We start from the raw sequence: 27,028 nt of genomic DNA on the forward strand, positions 1-27,028 counted from the left end.
TTCCTTTAAGGAAAATACTACTTTGAGCCATTCAATATGTTTCAAGTTTTCTGTGATCGACCTTCTTAAAGCCAAATAATTTAATTCTAGTTCTCAACTGTTACAGAAAGACTTCACCGACGACTGTGTCTTCAATGAGAACATGGAGCTGCAGAACTACAACACCTACTCCTCCACATACAACTCAAATGCGAGGCGGGTCTCCTACTTGGCACTGAATCGCCATGGCCAACCGCGTCGCATGCAAATTCCGGCCTCCAGATCGTTGGGGAAGCTAACCACATACACGAATGCGATCACCGAGCCGGTGCCGCAGCTGCGTGTGGACCAGCTGATAGCCAAGAACTTTGGGGCCAATCGCGTCAAGCATGGCGTGCGCCAACTCTGTGATACCGGCAAGCCACTGATCGACCTCATCGACGTGGCGCACTTCAAGCCGCACCCGAAGTGTCCTGCGAATGGCATTAGCAGCAGCAGCAGCAGCAGCAGCAGCAGCAGTAGTAGTAGTAGCAATAGTTCTAGCAATAGTAGTAATAGTAGCAGTAACGTTCCTGAGCCTGCGGCCAGTGCCAGCAGCCTGATTAGTATTCCAAACCGTAGTCAAAGCTTCAGCGGCCATATTAGCAATAGCAGTAATAGTAACAGTAGTAATAACAGTAACAGTAACAGTAGCAAGAGCAGTAACCAGCAGCAGCCACACAAACAGAAACCGAAGGGAAAGAAACTGCGCAAATGCCGGAAACACGAGAACGAGGAGACACACAATTGCCAGAAGAGACCGGGCCCAGGTGCCAAGGCGGGTGCTCTGCGGAAGCGAGGTCCCAAAGCTCAGCGCTGCAAGGACGAAAGAGATAGAGCGGCAGCCACGGGCGCTCCACCACCAAAGTGTGGCAAGAAACCAGGTCCTGGCGGACCTAAACGTCACGGCGGCACCTCAGCAATTGTGCCAGGCGCAACGAAGGGGGCTCATCAAAAGCCCAGAGGTCCGATGAACCAGGGAGGCAAGAAGAAACAAGCAGGCAAGCAACGATCGAATCCCAATGGCGGTGCCAAAAAGCAGCGTAGCCCCAAGAGGCAGTTCTGGAGTAACTCAACGACAACGACAGTCAGAACAACGACAACATCTACAATGGCCAGCAGCTTGGCCGTGCCTGGGAAGAACTTCTGGGAGACCAGCTCTCCGATGCCGGCACTGGCGCTGAGCGAGACAAGCGATCGCGTAGAGCGTAATGTGCGGATGCCCATGACAAACAACGACGAGGAAGAGCTGGACGAGGACGAGGAGGAGTCGGAGGAGATGCCTGACTCACAGGAGGCTACCAGCAGCTATGAGGATGAAACGCAGGAGGGGCATGGACGCAGCGGTGCCGCTGACGAATCCCTCGACTACGATCATTTTAATTTGTGAGTTTGTCCGAACACTTTCAATACTCTACTATTCGATTGTAACTTCTACTTTATTTCAAATTAATTTCTTACTGGAAAATTGTGTTCTTATCTAATTGGCATTAACTTTTTACATTACATTTTCTCACATTTTGTACTGTTTGCAAAAATTTTGATAATTTTTTTTATTTATTTTATTTTTTCATTTGGTTGTTGTTTATACCATTAATACGTATCATTCGATTGTTTTCCAAATTATTTTATTATTTCTTTTGGTATTTTAAATGGATTTAAATTCTGGTTGTGAAAGAAAAACGTACAAAGTGTGGAAGTGTGAATTCACGAATTTTGTTTACCTCAAAGCAGTTTCTAGGCATTTAAATGCAATTTCAAATACTATCTGTGGGTCCCATCAAAAGGACCCTTCCATATACTTATCTCTAAGAAGCTGAGAAAGTTTTTGTATAAAGATTGGCTTGCGTATGCGATATTGTAATTTGCAAGTGTTCAATCACATTCACAACGACTCACACACACACACATACACACACACACACAAACGCGCATTATGCTGCACACACATACATCACATCTATTTATACCAACAACTGTGGTTCAAAAGTATTTTTGAAGCGGCGAACAAATCGCGATAGTTGGAAGAATATCGAGCAACGTCGATTGATAACTGCGTAAACCAATGCAACCCACATACTATATAAAAAAAACATGAATATCAATTCAACGTATTACAACGGAGTCTCGAGTATTTTTAAGACGTTCGTTTTGGCAACCCAATTGACATCGATCATCAAACGATTCATCATTTTAATTTTACAATTGAAGTATCCACATATCGATCAAATAAATTACCTCGCCAAATATTTTCTATATCGATTAATTATTTATTTTTGTTGATTTAACAAATACTTGAGTCTCTGATAAACCCTTTAACTGACAACATGAATATAATACTCAAAAACACAACCACTCGAACTCGAAAAAACACTGCAAAAGTTAAAGCTTGCAAAATAAATATTTAGAATCAAACAATTTATTTGAGAGCAAGATCAAGAACTAGAGTCTATACCTGTAAGAGATGTGACAATTTGAATAGTTCGCATGTGAAATTTGTTATGTAAATATTGTATTTAAGTTTACGATTCAATAGATGATTAAATTGTTTGCTTGTGGTACTCTTAATGTCGAAGTCGAACCTCGCTGTCTCTCAGTGCGTAACTTAAGTTGTAAACCAATTTAAATGCAATTATTTTTTTAATTAATACACAATTAATTCATAATATGCAAAGCCATAATCAAAAATAATGAAGCCAACGACAAACGAAGCAAATTATTAAAAGGAAAACATTAAAATATTTACCAACATGTAAAATTGTATTTTAGACTAACCGGGAATTAAAATAGTTTATATAAAACGAAAAATGTGTGAAATAATTTGATATAATTTTAATTTATACTATTTATTTATTATACATTTTATTTGAATAAGAAATAGCACCGCATATATATACATATGTATTTATGAACTCAAATGCTAAGTTGTAGACTAATCAATTTTATTTTAAATTTTATGAATTACAACTTCTCTAAAATACGACAACAAATAGCATGAAAACTGCAAAATAAAACTAAAAAAATAAAATATAATTGACAAAAATATAATACAACAAATAAAAAATGTTTCTTGTAACTGAGTGGATTAAAAATATGTTGAAAAATCTTTTTGTGGTAAGCAAAGGTAGCATTAAAAGTAGTTGAACCATTGTAGTTGGTTTATATCATTTCTACTTTTGCATGATTCTTGAATTGCCAGTTAAAGCTAAATAGTTCTAATTAAATAGCACGTTCAAAAAAAGAAAAAAAAAACTGAACAAATTGCATTCATTTTTTTAAATTTTGTTGATCTTTGGCATGGTGTTTCGGAATGCATTTCATTTTTAATGCCGAAATTTAAATTAAACTGCATTTTAAGTTCCCCAAACTTTTCCCTAACTATCTTCTGTGCACTTTCAGCCCCAAATTGTTGATAATTCATCTATTGAGTATGCTCTGGATGCAGAGAAGCTTCACCCTCTGCGATTAATTTAAAAACGGACCACAAGCTATAGTTCCTGAACTCTTAGATATAAGATTTACAATTGTACATACTTTTAAACTTACTCGTAACACATAAAAGTTGATCTATATGCTTAGATTGTTTAGATTGAAGATACAAAATATTCTATTATTTAAGACTGATGATGAAGGAAAACAATTAAATGAAAATAAATTATACAATGCTTAAGACATTCTAAAAATATTAATGGGCTCTTACTTATTTTTTAGGTTGGCTCTACGATATACATACCATACTACATATATATATATAGTATTTTATTCCATTGCCGAAATACTCAATTTGCTAAAAATTTATGCGATTTGTTTTCGTTGTCTGCTCTACTAAATCGCTCAACACCCCAGAGTGCGACGTCGACGTCTTCGTATAAACAACATCAGCGGGCGGTGGGCGATCTGTTTGTTGTTTTTCCCTTTTCTCTTGGGCTAATCAAGTTCTACAGAACTTTACTTTTTATGTGCTTGGGGCTTCATAATGCACTTTTGGGCCACTTGCCGCTCCTCCTCATGCCGATGTTGTTTTTCTTAAATTTATCTCTTAAACATTACGACTTATTATTCCCAACGCCCAGCGAACTGTTGTGCAGTTTTGCGATTGCATGTTATCAGTATAAGTAGTAGAATCAGCTGAGAGACTCGACCCTCAACGAACAACTGTCAAAGACCTTTCGCTCGCAATAGTATTAGAGCAAGCACGTGAGGCAAACGTTAAGATCATGAGACAGGTGAGCAGTTGAGAATGTTCCGTATACGCAGCGTGTGCATTGTATGGCAATAATCATATAAATAACTATGCAACAACAATTAGTAGTGGGCAGCGTTTGAGAACGCCCCAAACAAAAGTAGCTCGACTGAGCGAGAACTGAGGAGACTCTGCACCCGGGACCCAGACCCAGTTCCATGTGTGAGACAAGTCACGTAGGCCTTGAAATGGCGAAATTGTGACGACTGCCGCTGACGCTGTTGTTGCTGTAGCTGGTCGCTCAAGTTCCCACATTCGCATTCATTCATTCATACGGCACTGCTGAAATTTTCGCGTGAATAGACGAAATACGATTCAAAAGGCAAACCAAACAGCAGCTACACAAAAGCTCTGCCCCCACTTAGCAACAAACAAGCAATTGAATTCAGCTTTCGATGGAGAGGCTCGCTCGATTTAAATGGATCGCAAGTTACCCAATACCCTGCACTGAGAAGTGGAAACTTTAGGGCCGCAAAGATAATTCTTGAGAATCTACACATATAACATGAATAAATGGTCGTAAAAGGTACTCTCTTCATTATTATGTTATATACTTACGGCATTTTATAATACCTCTTTTCCATAACAAGCTAGGGTATAGAGAAACAAACAAATCAGCATAAAGCATTGAAAATAAAGCTCTGAGTGCGATGACGTCCCAATTCTCATTGCTCGGCACGCGCACTTCCCGTCTGCCTCACTTGTTGGCCTGAAATTTTTGCGAAACTTATCAGCGAATCTTATGATCATTATGACGGCGCTTGCTCTCTCTCCCACACCCTGTCTGCAGCTCTATTCTGTCGCTCGCACTCATTGTGTCTCCTCTTTTTGGACGCATTGCGTTGATATCAGAGCTGTCAGCTTTTAATTGCGTCGGTCGGGCTGATTAGAAGCAAGTGGAAGCCCAAAAAGAGAATCGCCGGCTGCCATCATCGTGTTGTCGTCGTGTTTCTTGTTGTTGTTGTTTTTGTTTTTGTTTACCTTTCACTTTTGCGGCAATCGCGTCAGCTGATATTAGGCGCTCGTTGCCATAATTTCTAATTGGAATATTCCCCGAGAAGAAGAAGCTTTTTTGTGTGTGTGTTGGGAAATATTTGTTATGGTAGATCGGCAGATCTGATTCGTAACGGTTAAAATCACATTTAGACCGAGTTGCGTGTCGACCTTTTGATTAGATACGATTAGATACGTAACTGTCGGAGTAAAGACCAATCGTTGAACGATTTTATTTGAAGTGGAACTTATGCGGACTTCCATATCGGAAACCCTTTTCTATGTTAATGTTGAACGATTTCTTTTTGTTTATTGTTTGTGAGACGGAAATATGCATAGCTATTTAGATATGCAATATTTTTTTTGAAAAGTAAATATTTATGTTAGTTCGTTTAGAGCAATCTCAATTCGGAGTCTTCAAAAATTAAGCAATTCTCATACAATTTAGTCAACGTCTGCAATCGAGATTTTTATTTATGATTTCAATTCCTCCATTTTAATCTTCATTTCGCCAATATATATTTTTAGTCATTTAAGAATGACATTTGATTTCCATATGCATGGGCATTTTGACTGTCTACGTGACGTATGGAGAATACACCGTTCCGACTCAAAAACACAAACAATCAGTTCTAGTACCGTAAACACCCCCAAAAGCAGCTGGTCTGCTGCAGTTCGGTAAATGGCATTGTCAAAGCCAATGCCAATGGCAATTATATATTCGCGTAACCTAAGATTAGATACGTGTAGCTTACATAGTATATACACAGAAAACTGATTAACTGATCTACATAACTCACTTCTATGTTCACCTATTACTGCGAACAGTCTTATACAAAATAAATAGTATTTATAAGATTATATTTACTTCATTATAGCGCACTAATATTAAACTCTATGATGACGGTTTTCAAACAACGTCAAGTAAACGCAACATGACGGAAATGTCAGAAATTTGCCACCCTTCTCGCGATGGTTTCCGTTGGCATTACATGAATATGATTAATATGCTTAATTGGATTAGCTGCTGCAACTTCTACTCAGCTCTATTTATTTTTCCTGCTTGGATATATGAACACACAGCCACATGCAGACGCATAGTGGTTTTGCACAGAAGTCGTGGGAAACTTGCTGCAAAGTAGAGTTACTACTTGACCAGCATAATTTGCATTCATACTGAATAATTTGCACAGGGCCAGTAAATCCAAATATTCTTACAATTAAAAGTTATAAATAATTTAATCAAAATAAAAATAAAAAAGCGAATCAAAAAAAGTTAACCGATTGGAGATGCGGGGCATCGATCCCCGTACCTCTCACATGCTAAGCGAGCGCTCTACCATCTGAGCTACATCCCCATGTGAACGTGGTTGCGCTGAGCTATAAGTTAAGGCATTTTGCACTATATGCTGGAAAAAACGTTCAAAGAGCTTTTCACATAAAAGCTTTTTGAGACTAGAAATTTGAAAGTGTGTGTAATCAGAAATAAAAAAGTTATTACGTCAAAGCATTTTTCATTATTTACATTTACGTAAATTTAGCAAAAGGAATGTTCCCGCCCGGGTTCGAACCGGGGACCTTGTGCGTGTGAAGCACACGTGATAACCACTACACTACGGAAACTTATAAACAAGGACGAACAAAATAACATCAACAACAAAACTACCATTGGCTCTAAGGGAAAGCAAATGTTGAAAGACTTTCACACAAAACTATCAAATTTGTTTTTACTGTTAGTTTGTTAATTTTACAAACATAAAAGTTGCCCTTCTATGTTTTGCTATTTTCAATGTTGCATCTGTCAACAAAACATGAAAATTTAATGTCTTCCTACATTCTACAATTCTTATGGATTCTATTAAATATTTTGCTTCCTTTATGGGTGGCATACGTCTAGAGAGCGCTGCACTAAAGTACAATAAAAGACATGCAAGGGTCAATAAATGAGAATCATAAAAATGTCAGGACTGGAGGGAATAATGCAGTGGCTGACATTGTCGGGTCGTTAAACAGTTGATATCGGTGCGTGCCGATGGTTGAATGTTTATAAATACAACACACCTTAATGAACGCATAACAAGACTCATTAAAAGCAAATAAAGTATACATGCCTCACTATGTAAGAGTGTTAGTGCCAATTCATGATGATGAATCTGCAGCATTGAGCTTGCGTGAAACTGGCCTCACGCTTGAACTTGATTATTAGGCATGCAAAATATTTACATGTGTAAACATGTATATAGCCCTTGCATTTCTTCTACAATAGCAACAACAAAAAACATATGTAGCGTGCAAAGCAAAAATAAAAAATATGTAACTTGTTCCCGCCCGGGTTCGAACCGGGGACCTTGTGCGTGTGAAGCACACGTGATAACCGCTACACTACGGAAACGCCTGACGATCGAGTGGCATAAAATTCAAGTCGTAACCTGCCGCAACTTTGCATACATGCTTGTAGATATCGAAAACGATTCACTTTTTCTTGGCTGCAATTAATCAGTGTTTAATTTGCATATTTCCCAAATAGGAAAATTAATGACAACGTTAATAGACGTGAGCTTTATTTATGGGCATTGCGATAAGCGAGTAAAAGTGTTTGTGTTAGGCAGACAACCAGACAGCCAAATAGACAGCGAGGCTGGCAAAGGCATGCAGGCGGTGTCGATGACGGTGCCAGCTAAGAGCATTAGTTCTTCTTGCTCTTGTTTGAGAGGTCTTTGAACTTGAACTAGTAAAATGGCACGCATGTGGTGCATATTGCTGTGAATGCAACAATATTACATTTGTTGTTCAATGAAAGAATAGAAACCACAAATGCGGGAATTTCATACACATACAGCTGATGTTCAAGTATTAAATATAGAATTACAGATATTGGTCATTGGTCATTTGCTGCGATAACTTGAACTTTTAAGTAAAAGTAAAAGCTGATACGAAGATAAGGTATTTCGAATTGTGTCGGATAATTTGGTTTTGCTATTGCCACTGGTTCATTAGCTTTTACAATGTCTTATCGGCAATTAACGACCAGTTTCAGGCGCATTCGGAACTTTGAGAGCAGAGAATGAAAGGTCGGTGAAGCAATTGTTGTAAATGTGGAGGGCAATTAGTCGACTTCTTGCCAAAATTGATTGCAAATTGCGTGAGCAGGCGGCAGCTGATAAGTGCAATCAATTGGCATTCGTATTGCCAGTTCTAAAGTGGAAGTGGACACCCGCAACAGGCTTGGACTGGCGATACAACTGACAAGGGAACACGGAAAACTAATTTATGTTATGTGTGTCGCATGCGGCAGAAGATGCAGCAAGAAGGGGCAGGACGACGGTCTCAATGAAAGTTGGCTAGACCTTGACCCGTCTGCTGGCTGCAACTACAACGTGCAACGGTAATATGAAACCTCCAAAATACTTCATAAGAGTCAAGTGATTGCCACGCTTGGCTAACAACATTTTGCTCTTAACAAGTATTTTCTTCTTACTGTTTTGTTTTTCTTCGTTGTTTTTCTTCTTTTTAATGTCTGTGGGCCTGGGGGCGACGTGTTAAGAATTGTGTCTATCGCACAATCTGCGATAGGGGCAACAAGTTAGCCGGTTCCATCTTGGCCACGAGGCATCCGCATATCACTTGTCCACAGTTGTTGTTGCTGTTGTCGCTTATTATTGACCAAGTTATGCTACAGCAATGTGTCATGTTGGCCCGTTGGCTATACACATCCATGTCGCAGGCAACAGGCAACATGCAGCAGGCAGCAACATGTTGCCAACGTTAACGCTGCTGTTGCAACTTCACTCCAGTTGCCTCTCTCTATATTTCACACCTCCCACAACGGGCGGCGTCCTCAGTGAAAATTCGCGCTATCGCTTCGTCGCTCGCTGCAGGCGCCAGTCGAACCAAAACAGCTGGCCCGAGATGAGCCACTACATCCAGTCGCTATCACTGTGACTGTTGCTGTTGCTGTCCCTGTGTTGCAGCCCATCAGCGGTTCAATCGATCTTGATTGCATCTTTCTTTCTTTTTCTCTCTGTCGGTGTCGCTCTGGTGCATCTTCATCTTTATTAATCGCTACATTTATTTGATTATCTTGCCACAAGCCGTGGCGTCGCAACGTTGGGGTGGATGGAGTCCCGAGTCTCCGCTCACTGGCGAGATTTATGCTCTGGCCGCGTTATTTACGCGCTAATCATGCAACACTTTTCATTTTGACACGTTCGTTCGGCGCGCATAAAAGCACCGCCAGCGGTTGCGAGTAATTATGTAAATTTTTTAGTTGCTGCTTTTGTTGCCTCCTTGGCATTGACCATGGCCGGGGGTAGTATTTTATGATCTATGCTAGTCGATTCGTGCTTAGAAATGAACACAAATTGATAAAGGCAAGCAGCAAACAACAACGGCAGCCCGAGCAACGAGTTTTCGACTCTATTTTATCGATTGAGTGGGAAACACGTCGCTAACATAAATTAAACCAACTCGTATCGATACCAATACCCAGACCCACATTTATACCCATCTCCATCTCCAACCCCATTGGAGCAGGCTGAAGGATCCCTGACCGAACTGCCTAACTCCAGCTGAAATTCCAGGGAAAACTGTGCATGTTTTGACACCAAACATCCGCCTAAAGCCGCAGTCGCATTAGTCGCACTCGCATACGATACATTCTATATGCACCGAAGGGGATGTGGAATGGATGGGGTGCTGCATGGCGAGCGGGTGGGGAAGGGGTGCCCAGACGTTGATCTTGTTAGCCGTTGCCGCTCATGCGCATGACTGCAATTTAAGCGCCATAAATTGTGCTCTCGGCGTTTTAACGCTGCTCCCATGTCGATGGCAATATGTCAAGAGTTGTTACAGGGTATAGTCGGGTATATTGGCTAACATTTAATTAACTATTCTCATTACTTCACCTACGCCTAATTACATCTTTCATTTCTCTTTACAAAATTATTTATTATTATTTTTCTCTTTTTAATTTTGAATTGTAACACATGCCATTAAGACAATTTTCCAAAGCTTTCAAGCAACTCTTCAAAATGAAATACGCATAAATAATTAGGCCAACAAGCAGAGTTACATGGAAAAATGTGGAGCAGACACATTGCGGAAGAATTTTGTTGTAAATATTTGACATTATTAGTTAAAACAATTTTAAAAGTGACGCTAGAAACTTGTAGCGTAAAAAAATAGGATATCCTAAAGTCAGTATGCTCATGATCTCTTCTTTGTTCTATCTGGACTGCACTTTTTATAATGAGACGCTGCATTAGATGACTTAATAGGATTTTTCCTGTGCATGGTTTAGGTTTAGTCTGGCAGCTGTGTTAAGTGGCTTTGAGTGCAACCAGAGAAAGAGTTAGACAGAAGATTGCTAGGCGGGGGGTCTGTGAGTACTGCTTTGACATATGCAAATGTTGAAACTAATTAAACAATCCTTCAAACTGCGAACAGGCAACTCTGGCTGGCATAAATAAGTCTTAAGTATTCTTAAATAGCGATAACAACATTTTTCTTTATATAACGAAAAGCAATTTCTGGGCAATTAATAACGAGTGTACAGCTGACAAGCTGGTCGACAGTTGCTAATGAACTAATCAATTCACTTTCAGTACAGATCTACGAGAGATCTACGATTTGCGATCTGCGATGTGATCTCAGATTTAATATCTTTTATGGGAAATAAGATCTACGATTTTGCGATCATTCATGAAAAAATATAGCGTAGGTATGATATTTAATTACCCATGGACACATTATTACTGACAAATGATAATTGGTATTTGCATGACAATTAGAGTCGCTGTCGCGCGCTGATCAAGATCAGATCAGGCCAGGCTTAAGCCGCGTTAACCAACTTGGCGCCAGGCAGCTTTGAAATGTTGCAGTTGCTGTTGCTGTTGATGCTGATGCTGATCTTGCTCTTACTCCCGAGACTAATGCAATTGGCTACGCCTTGCATTTCCTGCATATTTGATACGCCTGAGCAAACATGCCGCATACCATGATCATCACCATTACAATCATTATCGCCGCCGCGATCATCTTCATCTGGGTATAATCAACGATAAATATATCTTAATGCCCCGAAAATATATATATCATTCATTTCATAAGATCGAATTTCATTGAACTTGACATTGAAAACAGCAACATCGAATGTCTTTGCTCTTGTCTGTCAATCAACTTTGGGTAAGGAAGGGAAATGAAGGGGAGCCAAAGATAATTATCAAGCAAACGATGCTTGCAATCGTGCTGCAGCTCAAAAATTCAATCATTTGTCTTTGCTTTTTGCTCTTAAGTGCCCACAACAGCAGCAGTATTAAGCAAACATCTTCAGTTTATTTTTGGGCATTGCACCCAAGCGTTGTCCATGAATCATGGCTCGGCATGGGGAGAGGCATCAAAAACCCTGAAAAGTATCCAATTGCAATGCTGACAAGATCACGTACAAAGTGCAACTTGGCTTAGCTGTCAATCAAATGCGTGTACATCACATGTAACCCCTTTCCCCAGACCTTTACAACCGCCCCAGTTAAGGATGATTCAATTGGGATGCGGATAATAATTGAAGCGAAACATTTGGATGATAATATGAGGGAGGCTTTAACACTTTTGTGGGAGAATGTGGCAAGACTTTGTTAAACGATGAAGGTATTCTTTCTTAATTATTGAATAGCTGAACTTCTTTCAATACAACTTTTTTATCTTCTGCAAAATAACATTTAGTAGTATTATTTAGATTAGAATTCTATTTTCAATGATCGAAGAAATAATTGAATTTCAAATAAATAGTTTTTCTTGTTTTTTTAAATAAAGATATGATACATTTATTAGCAATTATTTGTAATAAATATTTAGTGAACCTAAGAGTCAGGACTCACGAATCACATTCTCTTAAATTGGAGTTTTTTTTGTTTTATGGTGTTTACTTTGCTCAACTCCTCAAACTGCCGTCGTTCTTCACATGCTGGTTGTTAATCGTATTCTCTTTGATAAGCATGCGATAATGCGAAAAACAAAGCCAGAATGAATACTTTCGACTATCTAAAACAACTTTTGGGCGCTATTCGATTCGCTTCGTTTTGTCGACACCAACAACAATAACAACCATTCAATCAGTTTGTGAATTCAGGAATGTGTGAGTCACCTAAATATCTAAATGTCTACCATTAGTTAAGTCTAAGTAGCAATCGCTAGTGCCCGTGTCCATTGCGATAGTCCGACCACTTTTTGCCCAACGCCTGATCACGTGCCTGTTGACGCAGGACTTTTCCGCTGCCCGTTTTGGGTAGCTCGGAGAGAAAGAAGACGCCACAATGGAGCTGCTTGTGGGTGACAACCAGACGCTTTGCCACATACTCGACAATATCCATTTCACTTAGCCGACTGCCGGGTACCTTGACAACAGCAGCAGCCGCTGGATCTCCGTCCACTTCGTTCCAGAGACCAAAGACACAGGCCTCGATGACATCAGGTAGCTCGGCAATGACCTGCTCCACCTCATGGGGACAGTATTGAGCGCCATGGAAGCGCAGCATATCCCCCTTGCGTTCCACAATGTGCAAGAAATTCTCATTGTCAAAGTAGCCCATGTCGCCGGTATGGAACCAACCCTGGTAGTCCTGTATGTGTTTCGATTCATTCGGATTGCCATAGTATCCGTTCCACACTTTGCTGTTGTGCACTAGAATCTCACCTGTTTCGCCGTGACCCAAACTACGTCCGGCATCATCGAGAATTTTCACCTTCACTCCTGGTACTATTCGGCCAACCGATGAGGGCTTTGCCACGCCCATATTTGCAGCCACTCCTCCGCATTCAGTCAAAGCATATCCATAGGACATTTGTCCATTCAGTAGATAGTCCTGTAGTTTCAGTAAATTGGCTACATAACAATTGCCGCCACCAATGCTTATAAATCTTACACTAGCCAATCTATTCTGGCTAAGTGTGGGCGTCTTTAACAACGATGCCACCTGCTGAGGTGCCAAGGTTAGCAGCGTGACCTTATATCTCTCGATCAGCTGAAGCATATATTCCGGCGAATAGGCGCGATCGGTGATGACCCGTGTTGAGCCATGGCAGCAGCTATAGAGCATGTTGAACATGCCCGGTGCCCAATCAATGGTGCTGAATGAGAGCAACACATCTTGGCCGGTAACAAAGCTGTGGATGTGGAAGATCAACTGCATCATTAGTCGAGCCAAGACTTAGTCTACAAATTCTACTTACCCGAAATCAAAGAGGCAGGCGGAGTTCGATATGCAGACTGCCTTTGGGAGACCCGTAGTACCGGATGTGCAAAGTATGGCCACAGTTTGATCACCGCCCAGCAACAGCGATTCAGGTCTGCATATATGTAAGTTGTTGTTAGATCGGATAGTCAGGGCAACAATTTTAATTACTTACACATAGTTGAGCTCACTTTTGGTAGGTTCCAAGAGATCCTCAATGCGCGGCAGCTGCAGGCGATGGTCCTTGAGCGTATACACCGGAGCCTTAAGCATTTTGGCCACAACCCCGAGTCTCTCATAGACCAAGCCGTCACAAAAGATGAGCCTGGGGCGAGTTATACAAAACAAATGCTTAAATGTGGCCTCATCGTGCCAGGGACTAACAGCATGAAATGGTGTGCCATTGAGGAGGCAGCCCAGCACAACAGGCATTAAGTATGTGGTATTAGTGCCAGCTATACCAACGACATCGTCTGCCCTCAGACCCAGGGCCTTCAGATGCTGTGCAATCCGTATGGCAAAGCTGATTGCCTCGCCATTGGTCAGTGCTGTTCCCTCTGTGTCGGAAATCTGCAATTGGAAAGGAGTATCAATAGTCGATAATTCGAAAAGTATGATAGTCCAATTCGGACCTGACATAGACTGGCTGGATGATTGCGCATAAAGGCAAACAGAATTTTGCCAATGGAACAGTCGGCGTCAAAGAAGTGCGCCGGCCTTGGTCCACTCCATATTTTTGTATATTTATCGAATTGTGTTGTGGGTCCGCCTTCCATGTTGGCAACTGATAAGAGCACGGCGATTTGTAAGAATCCAAGCGAGCGAAGCGCAAGTTGTTCAGCAACTGCCGATTGATGCGTGGCCAGCACCTCGGCAATAGCCAGTTCTGGGCATTTATCAGTTTCAGTTAACCGGTACCCTTCCAAACGGTTAGCAAACGTCACCTATCAGACTGTCGTGCTAAAAGCTTTATAGATAAGCAACAATACCGATAAGCTCAACCTTAAGTTATACTAGATTGGCCAGCTGATAGCAAGACGCGATAATTGAATGATATTATGGCCTTGACTTAAATTTCTTAACACAATAATCTATACTATATAGGGACTTGCTTAGCTAGCCCTAATTAAAAGGAATAAAATAATAAGAGTTTTTCAAAAGTAAATTATCTGAATTTAACGGTTCCTGCCACATCCCTAAAGCAGTGTTAAGAAACAGTTTGTACAAGCAGTACTCGCAAGAAGTTCATACAAAATGTTTTTACAAGCAGTTCACACAAGTTGTTCTTCAAGCAGTTTGAACGTTGGGTAGTACCACTAACCATACAATACATAGATGCTTCACCCAGAACAATTTTTTGTATCATCAAAAACAGTATTATTGCGACCCCAGTCGGGCCGTGCGTTGCGATTCGAACACCGAGCCTCTTCGGCTCATTCGAAAATTCGAAGTTCTAACGCAGCGCGCAGCGTTGAGTTCAGTCGCAGATCAAATGCGGAGCGATGAGCACGGGCGCATTTCGTTGCGCTCTGCTTTCGTTTCTATGTATGCGTGTATGTATCTACATGCTCGCTAAATCGCATTAAAAAAAAAACAAAATATGCATATATTCTCGATCGGGATTTGAACCCGGACCCTCAACATGTTGGGCTTGCAAACCACCAGCAGAACCAACGCGATCCTTGTACAAGTGCCATTTAACTGCAAACATATAGAACGCGAGTAATTGTTGTTGTCCTCTTCTGCGAGACTTTCGTCGCGGCAAATCAAAATTGACGTGCGCTAGCTGCTCGTCAGCGAGGCAACTGCACGTTGCAAAACTTCATATGCATACACATACTAATATAGGCGAGCATGTAGATACGCATACATAGAAACGAAAGCAGAGCGCAACGAAATGCGCCCGTGCTCATCGCTCCGCATTTGATCTGCGACTGAACTCAACGCTGCGCGCTGCGTTAGAACTTCGAATTTTCGAATGAGCCGAAGAGGCTCGGTGTTCGAATCGCAGCGCACGGCCCGACTGGGGCGGCAATAATACTGTTTTTAATGATGCCTTTTGGTTGTATGAAGTGACGCATCTATGTATTGTATGGTTAGTGATACAATCACGGTTGCCATTTTTGGTACAAATGTACCAAAACGGGTTCATTTTTTATGCGTTGGTACATTGGATCACTGTTTCACGTTTTGGTACATTTTTAATATGCCTGTTTTAGTATTTAAATTTTTCATAAAATTTTATGTTCACACATATTATTTTCACAAATGGCTCTGTTCCACGGACATAGCGGACATGGCGGACACAGGGGACATGGCGGACATGGCGCACGACGCGGACATAGCGGACAGGGCGGACATAGCGGACATGGAGGACATAGCGGACATAGCGGACATGGCGGACATAGCGGACATGGCGGACATAGCGGACATGGCGGACATAGCGGACATGGCGGACAGAGCGGACATGGCGGACATTGCTCAAAATATACAAATTTTTCAAAATTTTGAAGGCGGAAGGGGCGGGGAAAAATTTGAATGGGCGTGCCGAATTCTGAAACGTAAATACATATTGGAGTAAAATTGTATAATATCAACTCCACAGGTGCCCGTAATATTACATTTTTTCAGATTTTTGTGGGCGTTAGAGGTGTTGCCACGCCTACTTTTCTATGTTACATTTCTTGGGAATATAGTAAAATAATACCAAAACCAGTAAAAAATCTTTTATGGTTTACTCGTAATATTAATTGCCAGCTTAAATGGAAAATTTGAATTTGATATTTTTGCAAGACAGACAAGACATAGCGGACACAGCGGACATAGCGGACAGAGCGGACATGGCGGATATGGCGGACATGGCGGACATAGCGGACATGGCGGACATAGTGGACATGGCGGACATAGCGGACATGGCAGACATAGCGGACAAAGCGGACATGGCGGACATGGCGGACATAGCGGACATAGCGGACATCGAGGACATAGCGGACATAGCGGACATGGCGGACACGGCGGACATGGAGGATATAGCGGACATAGCGGACATGGCGGACAATGTCTCAACATTTGTAATTTTTGTCAGTCAGTCTGGTATGTCCGCTATGTCTGCTATGTCCGCCATGTCCTCCATGTCCGCTATGTCCGCTATGTCCGCCATGTCCGCTATGTCCGCAATGTCCGCCATGTCCGCTATGTCCGCTATGTCCGCCATGTCCGCCATGTCCGCTATGTCCGCCATGTCCGCTATGTCCGCCATGTCCGCTATGTCCGCCATGTCCGCCATGTCCGCTATGTCCGTCATGTCCGCTATGTCCGCCATGTCCGCTATGTCCGCCATGTCCGCCATATCCGCAATGTCCGCCATGTCCGCTATGTCCGCTATGTCCGCCATATCCGCCATGTCCGCAATGTCCGCCATGTCTCAACATTTGTAATTTTTGTCAGTCAGTCTGGTCTGTCCGCTATGTCCGCCATGTCCGCTATGTCCGCTATGTCCTCCATGTCCGCTATTTCCTCCATGTCCGCTATGTCCGCTTTGTCCGCTTTGTCCGCTATGTCCGCCATGTCCGCTATGTCCGCTATGTCCTCCATGTCCGCCATGTCCGCCATGTCCGCAATGTCCGCTATGTCCGCTCTGTCCTCCATGTCCGCCATGTCCGCCATGTCCGCAATGTCCGCTATGTCCGCTCTGTCCGCAATGTCCGCCATGTCCGCTATTTCCTCCATGTCCGCCATGTCCGCTATGTCCGCCATGTCCGCTATGGCCGCCATGTCCGCCATGTCCGCAATGTCCGCTATGTCCGCTATGTCCGCAATGTCCGCCATGTCCGCTATGTCCGCAATGTCCGCCATGTCCGCCATGTCCGCTCTGTCCGCATTGTCCGCAATGTCCGCTCTGTCCGCCATGTCCGCCATGTCCGCTCTGTCCGCCATGTCCGCCATGTCCGCTCTGTCCGCTATGTCCGCTATGTCCGCAATGTCCGCCATTTCCGCCATGTCCGCCATGTCCGCTATGTCCGCCATGTCCGCATTGTCCGCAATGTCCGCTCTGTCCGCCATGTCCGCTATGTCCGCCATGTCCGCCATGTCCTATGTCCTCCATGTCCGCTATGTCCGCCATGTCCGCAATGTCCGCTATGTCCGCTCTGTCCGCTATGTCCGCCATGTCCGCTATTTCCTCCATGTCCGCCATGTCCGCTATGTCCGCTATGTCCGCCATGTCCGCTATGCCCGCCATGTCCGCCATGTCCGCTATGTCCGCCATGTCCGCAATGTCCGCCATGTCCGCCATGTCCGCCATGTCCGCCATGTCCGCTATGTCCGCTCTGTCCGCTATGTCCGCCATGTCCGCCATGTCCGCTATGTCCGCCATGTCCGCTCTGTCCGCCATGTCCGCCATGTCCGCTCGGTCCGCTATGTCCGCAATGTCCGCTATGTCCGCTCTGTCCGCCATTTCCGCCATGTCCGCCATGTCCGCTATGTCCGCTATGTCCGCCATGTCCGCAATGTCCGCTATGTCCGCTCTGTCCGCTATGTCCGCTATGTCCGCTCTGTCCGCTATGTCCGCCATGTCCGCTCTGTCCGCCATGTCCGCCATGTCCGCTAAGTCCGCCATGTCCGTAATGTCCGCTCTGTCCGCCATGTCCGCTATGTCCGCTATGTCCGCCATGTCCGCTATGTCCGCCATGTCCGCTATGTCCGCCATGTCCGCTATGTCCGCCATATCCGCAATGTCCGCTATTTCCTCCATGTCCGTTATGTCCGCCATGTCCGCTATGTCCGCCATGTCCGCTATGTCCGCTCTGTCCGCTATGTCCGCTATGTCCGCTCTGTCCGCTATGTCCGCCATGTCCGCTCTGTCCGCCATGTCCGCTATGTCCGCTATGTCCGCCATGTCCGCCATGTCCGCTCTGTCCGCCATGTCCGCTATGTCCGCCATGTCCGCTATGTCCGCTGTGTCCGCCATGTCCGCTATGTCCGCCATGTCCGCCATGTCCACTATGTCCGCCATGTCCGCTATGGCCGCCATGTCCGCCATGTCCGCAATGTCCGCTATGTCCGCTATGTCCGCAATGTCCGCCATGTCCGCTATGTCCGCAATGTCCGCCATGTCCGCCATGTCCGCTCTGTCCGCATTGTCCGCAATGTCCGCTCTGTCCGCCATGTCCGCTATGTCCGCTATGTCCGCCATGTCCGCCATGTCCGCTATGTCCGCAATGTCCGCCATGTCCGCTATGTCCGCTATGTCCGCCATGTCCGCCATGTCCGCTATGTCCGCCATGTCCGCTATGTCCGCCATGTCCGCTACGTCCGCCATGTCCGCTATGTCCGCTATGTCCGTCATGTCCGCTATGTCCGCCATGTCCGCTATGTCCGCCATGTCCGCTATGTCCGCCATATCCGCAATGTCCGCCATGTCCGCTATGTCCGCTATGTCCGCCATATCCGCCATGTCCGCAATGTCCGCCATGTCTCAACATTTGTAATTTTTGTCAGTCAGTCTGGTCTGTCCGCTATGTCCGCCATGTCCGCTATGTCCGCTATGTCCTCCATGTCCGCTATTTCCTCCATGTCCGCTATGTCCGCTTTGTCCGATATGTCCGCCATGTCCGCTATGTCCGCTATGTCCTCCATGTCCGCCATGTCCGCAATGTCCGCTATGTCCGCTCTGTCCTCCATGTCCGCCATGTCCGCCATGTCCGCCATGTCCGCAATGTCCGCTATGTCCGCTCTGTCCGCAATGTCCGCCATGTCCGCTATTTCCTCCATGTCCGCCATGTCCGCTATGTCCGCTATGTCCGCCATGTCCGCTATGGCCGCCATGTCCGCCATGTCCGCAATGTCCGCTATGTCCGCTATGTCCGCAATGTCCGCCATGTCCGCTATGTCCGCAATGTCCGCCATGTCCGCCATGTCCGCTCTGTCCGCATTGTCCGCAATGTCCGCTCTGTCCGCCATGTCCGCTATGTCCGCCATGTCCGCTATGTCCGCTCTGTCCGCCATGTCCGCTATGTCCGCCATGTCCGCTATGTCCGCTCTGTCCGCCATGTCCGCCATGTCCGCTCTGTCCGCTATGTCCGCTATGTCCGCAATGTCCGCTCTGTCCGCCATTTCCGCCATGTCCGCCATGTCCGCTATGTCCGCATTGTCCGCAATGTCCGCTCTGTCCGCCATGTCCGCCATGTCCGCTATGTCCGCCATGTCCGCCATGTCCTATGTCCTCCATGTCCGCTATGTCCGCCATGTCCGCAATGTCCGCTATGTCCGCTCTGTCCGCTATGTCCGCCATGTCCGCTATTTCCTCCATGTCCGCCATGTCCGCTATGTCCGCTATGTCCGCCATGTCCGCTATGCCCGCCATGTCCGCCATGTCCGCTATGTCCGCCATGTCCGCCATGTCCGCCATGTCCGCCATGTCCGCTATGTCCGCCATGTCCGCTATGTCCGCTATGTCCGCTCTGTCCGCTATGTCCGCCATGTCCGCCATGTCCGCTATGTCCGCCATGTCCGCTCTGTCCGCCATGTCCGCCATGTCCGCTCGGTCCGCTATGTCCGCAATGTCCGCTCTGTCCGCCATTTCCGCCATGTCCGCCATGTCCGCTATGTCCGCTATGTCCGCCATGTCCGCAATGTCCGCTATGTCCGCTCTGTCCGCTATGTCCGCTATGTCCGCTCTGTCCGCTATGTCCGCCATGTCCGCCATGTCCGCTAAGTCCGCCATGTCCGTAATGTCCGCCATGTCCGCCATGTCCGTAATGTCCGCTCTGTCCGCCATGTCCGCTATGTCCGCTATGTCCGCCATGTCCGCTATGTCCGCCATGTCCGCTATGTCCGCCATGTCCGCTATGTCCGCCATATCCGCCATGTCCGCTATGTCCGCCATGTCCGCTCTGTCCGCTATGTCCGCTATGTCCGCTCTGTCCGCTATGTCCGCCATGTCCGCTCTGTCCGCCATGTCCGCTATGTCCGCTATGTCCGCCATGTCCGCCATGTCCGCTCTGTCCGCCATGTCCGCTATGTCCGCCATGTCCGCTATGTCCGCTGTGTCCGCCATGTCCGCTATGTCCGCCATGTCCGCCATGTCCGCTATGTCCGCCATGTCCGCTATGTCCGCTATGTCCGCCATGTCCGCTATGTCCGCTATGTCCGCCATATCCGCAATGTCCGCCATGTCTCAACATTTGTAATTTTTGTCAGTCAGTCTGGTCTGTCCGCTTTGTCCGCTATGTCCGCCATTTCCACCATGTCCGCTATGTCCTCCATGTCCGCTATTTCCTCCATGTCCGCTATGTCCGCTTTGTCCGCTATGTCCGCCATGTCCGCTATGTCCGCTATGTCCTCCATGTCCGCCATGTCCGCTATGTCCGCTTTGTCGTCCATGTCCGCTATTTCCTCCATGTCCGCCACGTCCGCTATGTCCGCTATGTCCGCCATGTCCGTCATGTCCGCCATGTCCGCCATGTCCGCTATGTCCGCCATGTCCGCTATGTCCGCCATATCCGCAATGTCCGCCATGTCCGCTATGTCCGCTATGTCCGCCATATCCGCCATGTCCGCAATGTCCGCCATGTCTCAACATTTGTAATTTTTGTCAGTCAGTCTGGTCTGTCCGCCATGTCCGCTATGTCCGCTATGTCCTCCATGTCCGCTATTTCCTCCATGTCCGCTATGTCCGCTTTGTCCGCTATGTCCGCTTTGTCCGCTATGTCCGCCATGTCCGCTATGTCCGCTATGTCCTCCATGTCCGCCATGTCCGCAATGTCCGCTATGTCCGCTCTGTCCGCAATGTCCGCCATGTCCGCTATTTCCTCCATGTCCGCCATGTCCGCTATGTCCGCCATGTCCGCTATGCCCGCCATGTCCGCCATGTCCGCAATGTCCGCTATGTCCGCTATGTCCGCAATGTCCGCCATGTCCGCTATGTCCGCAATGTCCGCCATGTCCGCCATGTCCGCTATGTCCGCAATGTCCGCTCTGTCCGCATTGTCCGCAATGTCCGCTCTGTCCGCCATATCCGCCATGTCCGCAATGTCCGCCATGTCTCAACATTTGTAATTTTTGTCAGTCAGTCTGGTCTGTCCGCTATGTCCGCCATGTCCGCTATGTCCGCTATGTCCTCCATGTCCGCTATTTCCTCCATGTCCGCTATGTCCGCTTTGTCCGCTATGTCCGCTTTGTCCGCTATGTCCGCCATGTCCGCCATGTCCGCAATGTCCGCTATGTCCGCTCTGTCCGCAATGTCCGCCATGTCCGCTATTTCCTCCATGTCCGCCATGTCCGCTATGTCCGCTATGTCCGCCATGTCCGCTATGCCCGCCATGTCCGCCATGTCCGCAATGTCCGCTATGTCCGCTATGTCCGCATTGTCCGCCATGTCCGCTATGTCCGCAATGTCCGCCATGTCCGCCATGTCCGCTATGTCCGCAATGTCCGCTCTGTCCGCATTGTCCGCAATGTCCGCTCTGTCCGCCATGTCCGCTATGTCCGCCATGTCCGCAATGTCCGCTATGTCCGCCATGTCCGCCATGTCCGCTATGTCCGCTATGTCCGCCATGTCCGCTATGTCCGCCATGTCCGCTATGTCCGCCATGTCCGCCATGTCCGCTATGTCCGTCATGTCCGCTATGTCCGCCATGTCCGCTATGTCCGCTATGTCCGCCATATCCGCAATGTCCGCCATGTCTCAACATTTGTAATTTTTGTCAGTCAGTCTGGTCTGTCCGCTTTGTCCGCTATGTCCGCCATTTCCACCATGTCCGCTATGTCCTCCATGTCCGCTATTTCCTCCATGTCCGCTATGTCCGCTTTGTCCGCTATGTCCGCCATGTCCGCCATGTCCGCCATGTCCGCTATGTCCGCTATGTCCTCCATGTCCGCCATGTCCGCCATGTCCGCTATGTCCGCTTTGTCCTCCATGTCCGCTATTTCCTCCATGTCCGCCACGTCCGCTATGTCCGCCATGTCCGCTATGTCCGCTATGTCCGCCATGTCCGCCATGTCCGCTATGTCCGCCATGTCCGCCATGTCCGCTATGTCCGCTCTGCCCGCAATGTCCGCCATGTCCGCCATGTCCGCTATGTCCGCCATGTCCGCTATGTCCGCCATGTCCGCCATGTCCGCTATGTCCGCTATGTCCGCCATGTCCGCCATGTCCGCCATGTCCGCTATGTCCGCCATGTCCGCTATGTCCGCTATGGCCGCCATGTCCGCTCTGTCCGCCATGTCCGCTATGTCCGCTCTGTCCGCTATGTCCGCAATGTCCGCTATGTCCGCCATGTCCGCCATGTCCGCTATGTCCGCTATGTCCGCCATGTCCGCAATGTCCGCTATGTCCGCTCTGTCCGCCATGTCCGCCATGTCCGCTATGTCCGCTATGTCCGCCATGTCCGCCATGTCCGCTCTGTCCGCCATGTCCGCTATGTCCGCTATGTCCGCCATGTCCGCCATGTCCGCCATGTCCCCTGTGTCCGTTATATCCGCTATGTCCGCCATGTCCGCCATGTCCGCTATGTCCGCCATGTCCGCTATGTCCGCCATGTCCACCATGTCCGCCATGTCCGCTTTGTCCGCCATGTCCGCCATGTCCGCTATGTCCGCCATGTCCTCCATGTCCGCTATGTCCGCTATGTCCGCTATGTCCGCCACGTCCGCCATGTCCGCTATGTCCGCTATGTCCACTATGTCCGCCATGTCCGCTATGTCCGCCATGTCCGTCATGTCCGCTATGTCCGCCATGTCCGCTATGTCCGCCATGTCTGCCATGTCCGCTATGTCCGCCATGTCCGCCTCGTCCGCCATGTCCGCTATGTCCGCTATGTCCGCCATGTCCGCTATGTCCGCGTCGTGCGCCATGTCCGCTATGTCCGCCATGTCCGCTATGTCCGCCATGTCCGCTATGTCCGCTCTGTCCGCTATGTCCGCTATGTCCGCTCTGTCCGCTATGTCCACTATGTCCGCTGTGTCCGCTATGTCCGCTCTGTTCGCTGAGTCCACTGCAAAAATATCAAATTCAAATTTTTCATTTTAGCTGGCATTTAATATTACGAGTAAACCATAAAAGATTTTTTTACTGTTTTTGGTATTATTTTAGTATATTCCCGCCCTCAACATTTTGAAAAAATTGTATATTTTGAGCAATTTTAGAGAAAAATTCACAAAACATTGCTTCAGACGGGCCCTTCTGTCTATTTCCTATAGAGCACAAATCGGTGTTGGAAAACGTGAGGTTATCTGAAAAAAAAAATGAGAATTTCGTCAATTGTGCGGAAAAATGCAGAAAAAGACAACTATTGACGGATTAAGAATTGATAACACTACAACATACAGTTGAAGTTATTGCTCAGTTATGCCAACTTCATTTTCAAAATCCAATCCAAAGTTGAAAATTGTTCTTCATACTTTGAGGGTGCAACAAGCGTTTTTTCGAAAACAAGCAATATCTCGGGCATATCCTTCCGAATTTTCAAAGCACACATAGGATCGCAAGGACGAACTCTATCGATCAAGATCAACAAAATGTGGGGTCATCTAATTTTGTTTTTCCCCCTTTTTAAAATTTGTATATTTTATTATTTAACAGGTGTTCTGCCACCTTAATGGTAGCTTGACAAGTTATATCTTAAAACAAAAAAAATACTAACAATAAATCATATTATGTGTAAATTCTTACTATGTATTATATATTAATATACTATAGATATATATATATATATATATTTTATGTATATAATTATACACAAGGAACCTTGTAGGAAGGTCGTGTGGATGGCACCTCTTTAGTCTCTTAGACTTCTCGCTAATGGGTTGGGATGAAAATCCATTCTCACAAGAAAGTTATTCGAATGCTTCCGAATAGCTTCGCCAACCTTGGGGACCTTGACATTCTTCTCTATATCTTTCGTACGCATGTACCAGGGAGCATTACATAGTTTTCATAATATTTTTGCTTGCGCTACTCTTATTTTGTTTAGGTTTGTTTTGGCTGCAATACTAAAAATTTGGAAAGGAGTCATCTAAGATCTCAAAATTTGTAATATTTGTCAGTCAGTCCGCTCTGTCCGCTGTGTCCGCTATGTCCGCTATGTCCGTTCTGTCCGCTGTGTCCGCTATGTCCGTTCTGTCCGCTATGTCCGCGATGTCCGCTATGTCCGCTCTGTCCGCTATGTCCGTTCTGTCCGCTATGTCCGCTATGTCCGTGGAACAGAGCCATTTGTTAAAATAATATGTGGGAACATAAAATTTTATGAAAAACAGGCATATTAAAAATGTACCAAAACGTGAAACAGTGATCCAATGTACCAACGCATAAAAAATGAACCCGTTTTGGTACATTTGTACCAAAAATGGCAACCGTGATTGTATGGTTAGTGGTTGTACTGCAAGGTGGCGCCATAAAAGTGTGGCGTCGTATAATGGTACTACCCAACGTTCAAACTGCTTGAAGAACAACTTGTGTGAACTGCTTGTAAAAACATTTTGTATGAACTTCTTGCGAGTACTGCTTGTACAAACTGTTTCTTAACACTGCTCTAGGGATGTGGCAGGAACCGTTAAATTCGGATAATTTACTTTTGTAAAACTCTTATTATTTTATTCCTTTTAATTAGGGCTAGCTAAGCAAGTCCCTATATAGTATAGATTATTGTGTTAAGAAATTTAAGTCAAGGCCATAATATCATTCAATTATCGCGTCTTGCTATCAGCTGGCCAATCTAGTATAACTTTAGGTTGAGCTTATCGGTATTGTTGCTTATCTATAAAGCTTTTAGCACGACAGTCTGATAGGTGACGTTTGCTAACCGTTTGGAAGGGTACCGGTTAACTGAAACTGATAAATGCCCAGAACTGGCTATTGCCGAGGTGCTGGCCACGCATCAATCGGCAGTTGCTGAACAACTTGCGCTTCGCTCGCTTGGATTCGTACAAATCGACCCACAACACAATTCGATAAATATACAAAAATATGGAGTGGACCAAGGCCGGCGCACTTCTTTGACGCCGACTGTTCCATTGGCAAAATTCTGTTTGCCTTTATGCGCAATCATCCATCATCCATCATCATACTTTTCGAATTATCGACTATTGATACTCCTTTCCAATTGCAGATTTCCGACACAGAGGGAACAGCACTGACCAATGGCGAGGCAATCAGCTTTGCCATACGGATTGCACAGCATCTGAAGGCCCTGGGTCTGAGGGCAGACGATGTCGTTGGTATAGCTGGCACTAATACCACATACTTAATGCCTGTTGTGCTGGGCTGCCTCCTCAATGGCACACCATTTCATGCTGTTAGTCCCTGGCACGATGAGGCCACATTTAAGCATTTGTTTTGTATAACTCGCCCCAGGCTCATCTTTTGTGACGGCTTGGTCTATGAGAGACTCGGGGTTGTGGCCAAAATGCTTAAGGCTCCGGTGTATACGCTCAAGGACCATCGCCTGCAGCTGCCGCGCATTGAGGATCTCTTGGAACCTACCAAAAGTGAGCTCAACTATGTGTAAGTAATTAAAATTGTTGCCCTGACTATCCGATCTAACAACAACTTACATATATGCAGATATATCGCTGTTGCTGGGCGGTACTACGGGTCTCCCAAAGGCAGTCTGCATATCGAACTCCGTAGCGAATAAATCGCGGGGGCAGTGAATAAATCGCGGGGCAGCGGATTAATCGCGGGGCAGTGGATTAATCGCGGCGGCAGCGGATTAATTGCGGCGGCAGCGGATTAATCGCGGCGGCAGCGGATTAATCGCGGCGGCAGCGGATTAATCGCGGCGGCAGCAGATTAATCGCGTGGGCAGCGAATAAATCGCGGGGGGAGCGGATAATTCGCGGCGGGAGCGGATTAATCGCGGGGGCAGCAGATTAATCGCGGCGGCAGCGGATTAATCGCGGTTACAGCGAATAAATGGCGGGGGCAGCGGATTAATCGCGGGGGTAGCGAATAAACCGCGGGAGCAGCGGATTATTCGCGGGGACAGCGGATTAATCGCGGGGCAGCTTAATCGCGATTAATTCGCTGCCGCCGCAAATAAATCGAATAACAAGCGAAATTTTAAAGCTAGAACTGCTAATTTTGTTTTATACAATAATTACTATAGTAGATGTAATTCCCGATTTGGTTGCGATCAGATAAAAATTGTCGAAGTTATTAAAGAAATACTTTTGTATGGGCAAAAACGCCCACTTACTAAGACCCCTAGCTTACTTGCTTTGACCGACAATCTGGTATATTGTGCCGACTGTGATATATTTTGAATGTGGTACTATTGTAGTATTTTCGGTATATTTTAAAAATAATACCGCAATATTTTGCTTTTATTCAAAATGGGTAGCGGGTATCTCACAGTCGAGATAACTCGACTGTAGCTTTCTCACTCGTTTAAATATTTTTTCATGCTCTATTGTTGATTGATAATATCATGCTCATTTTTCTCACATACTTTAATACTGTGAAGTCTCTTATATCACATAAACTGACCAATAATCGAATACATCAGATAGACACTCATTGGATTGAAATTGACATAACTCTAATTTT

At 45.8% G+C, this 27,028-nt stretch overlaps 3 protein-coding genes and 3 non-coding genes across 6 annotated transcripts in view; 2 read left to right on the forward strand and 4 right to left on the reverse strand.

Moving 5' to 3' along the window:
- LOC132785973 (putative uncharacterized protein DDB_G0289263) overlaps positions 1-3,606 on the forward strand; it is a 49,255-nt gene extending 45,649 nt beyond the window's left edge. The window contains exons 4-5 of the mRNA XM_060792315.1: positions 107-1,404; positions 3,418-3,606. Coding sequence (XP_060648298.1) covers positions 107-1,404; positions 3,418-3,487 — 1,368 coding nt within the window. The 3' untranslated portion in view covers positions 3,488-3,606. The remainder of the gene's footprint in view (positions 1-106; positions 1,405-3,417) is intronic.
- A 2,933-nt stretch (positions 3,607-6,539) lies between these two features.
- Trnaa-agc (transfer RNA alanine (anticodon AGC)) lies at positions 6,540-6,612 on the reverse strand. The gene has a single exon. It is a non-coding gene; the product is annotated as a tRNA-Ala (tRNA).
- Positions 6,613-6,804: 192 nt separating this feature from the next.
- On the reverse strand, positions 6,805-6,877 carry Trnav-cac (transfer RNA valine (anticodon CAC)). The gene has a single exon. It is a non-coding gene; the product is annotated as a tRNA-Val (tRNA).
- Positions 6,878-7,573: 696 nt separating this feature from the next.
- Trnav-cac (transfer RNA valine (anticodon CAC)) lies at positions 7,574-7,646 on the reverse strand. Its single transcript has one exon. It is a non-coding gene; the product is annotated as a tRNA-Val (tRNA).
- A 4,421-nt stretch (positions 7,647-12,067) lies between these two features.
- Positions 12,068-14,620, reverse strand: LOC132787050 (uncharacterized). The gene is made up of 4 exons (XM_060793921.1): positions 14,115-14,620; positions 13,658-14,052; positions 13,481-13,597; positions 12,068-13,414 (listed from the first exon to the last, which is right to left on the reverse strand). The coding sequence occupies exons 1-4, from the start codon at positions 14,256-14,258 to the stop codon at positions 12,442-12,444; spliced, it is 1,629 nt and encodes a 542-aa protein (XP_060649904.1). The 5' UTR covers positions 14,259-14,620; the 3' UTR covers positions 12,068-12,441.
- A 10,653-nt stretch (positions 14,621-25,273) lies between these two features.
- On the forward strand, positions 25,274-26,117 carry LOC132783956 (uncharacterized). The gene is made up of 2 exons (XM_060789289.1): positions 25,274-25,984; positions 26,045-26,117. Exons 1-2 carry the CDS (start codon positions 25,518-25,520, stop codon positions 26,115-26,117), a joined length of 540 nt encoding a protein of 179 aa, XP_060645272.1. The 5' UTR covers positions 25,274-25,517.
- Positions 26,118-27,028: the final 911 nt, after the last annotated feature.

The sequence above is a fragment of the Drosophila nasuta genome, chromosome 2R, assembly GCF_023558535.2.
Source record: "Drosophila nasuta strain 15112-1781.00 chromosome 2R, ASM2355853v1, whole genome shotgun sequence".
Lineage (NCBI taxonomy): Eukaryota > Metazoa > Arthropoda > Insecta > Diptera > Drosophilidae > Drosophila > Drosophila nasuta.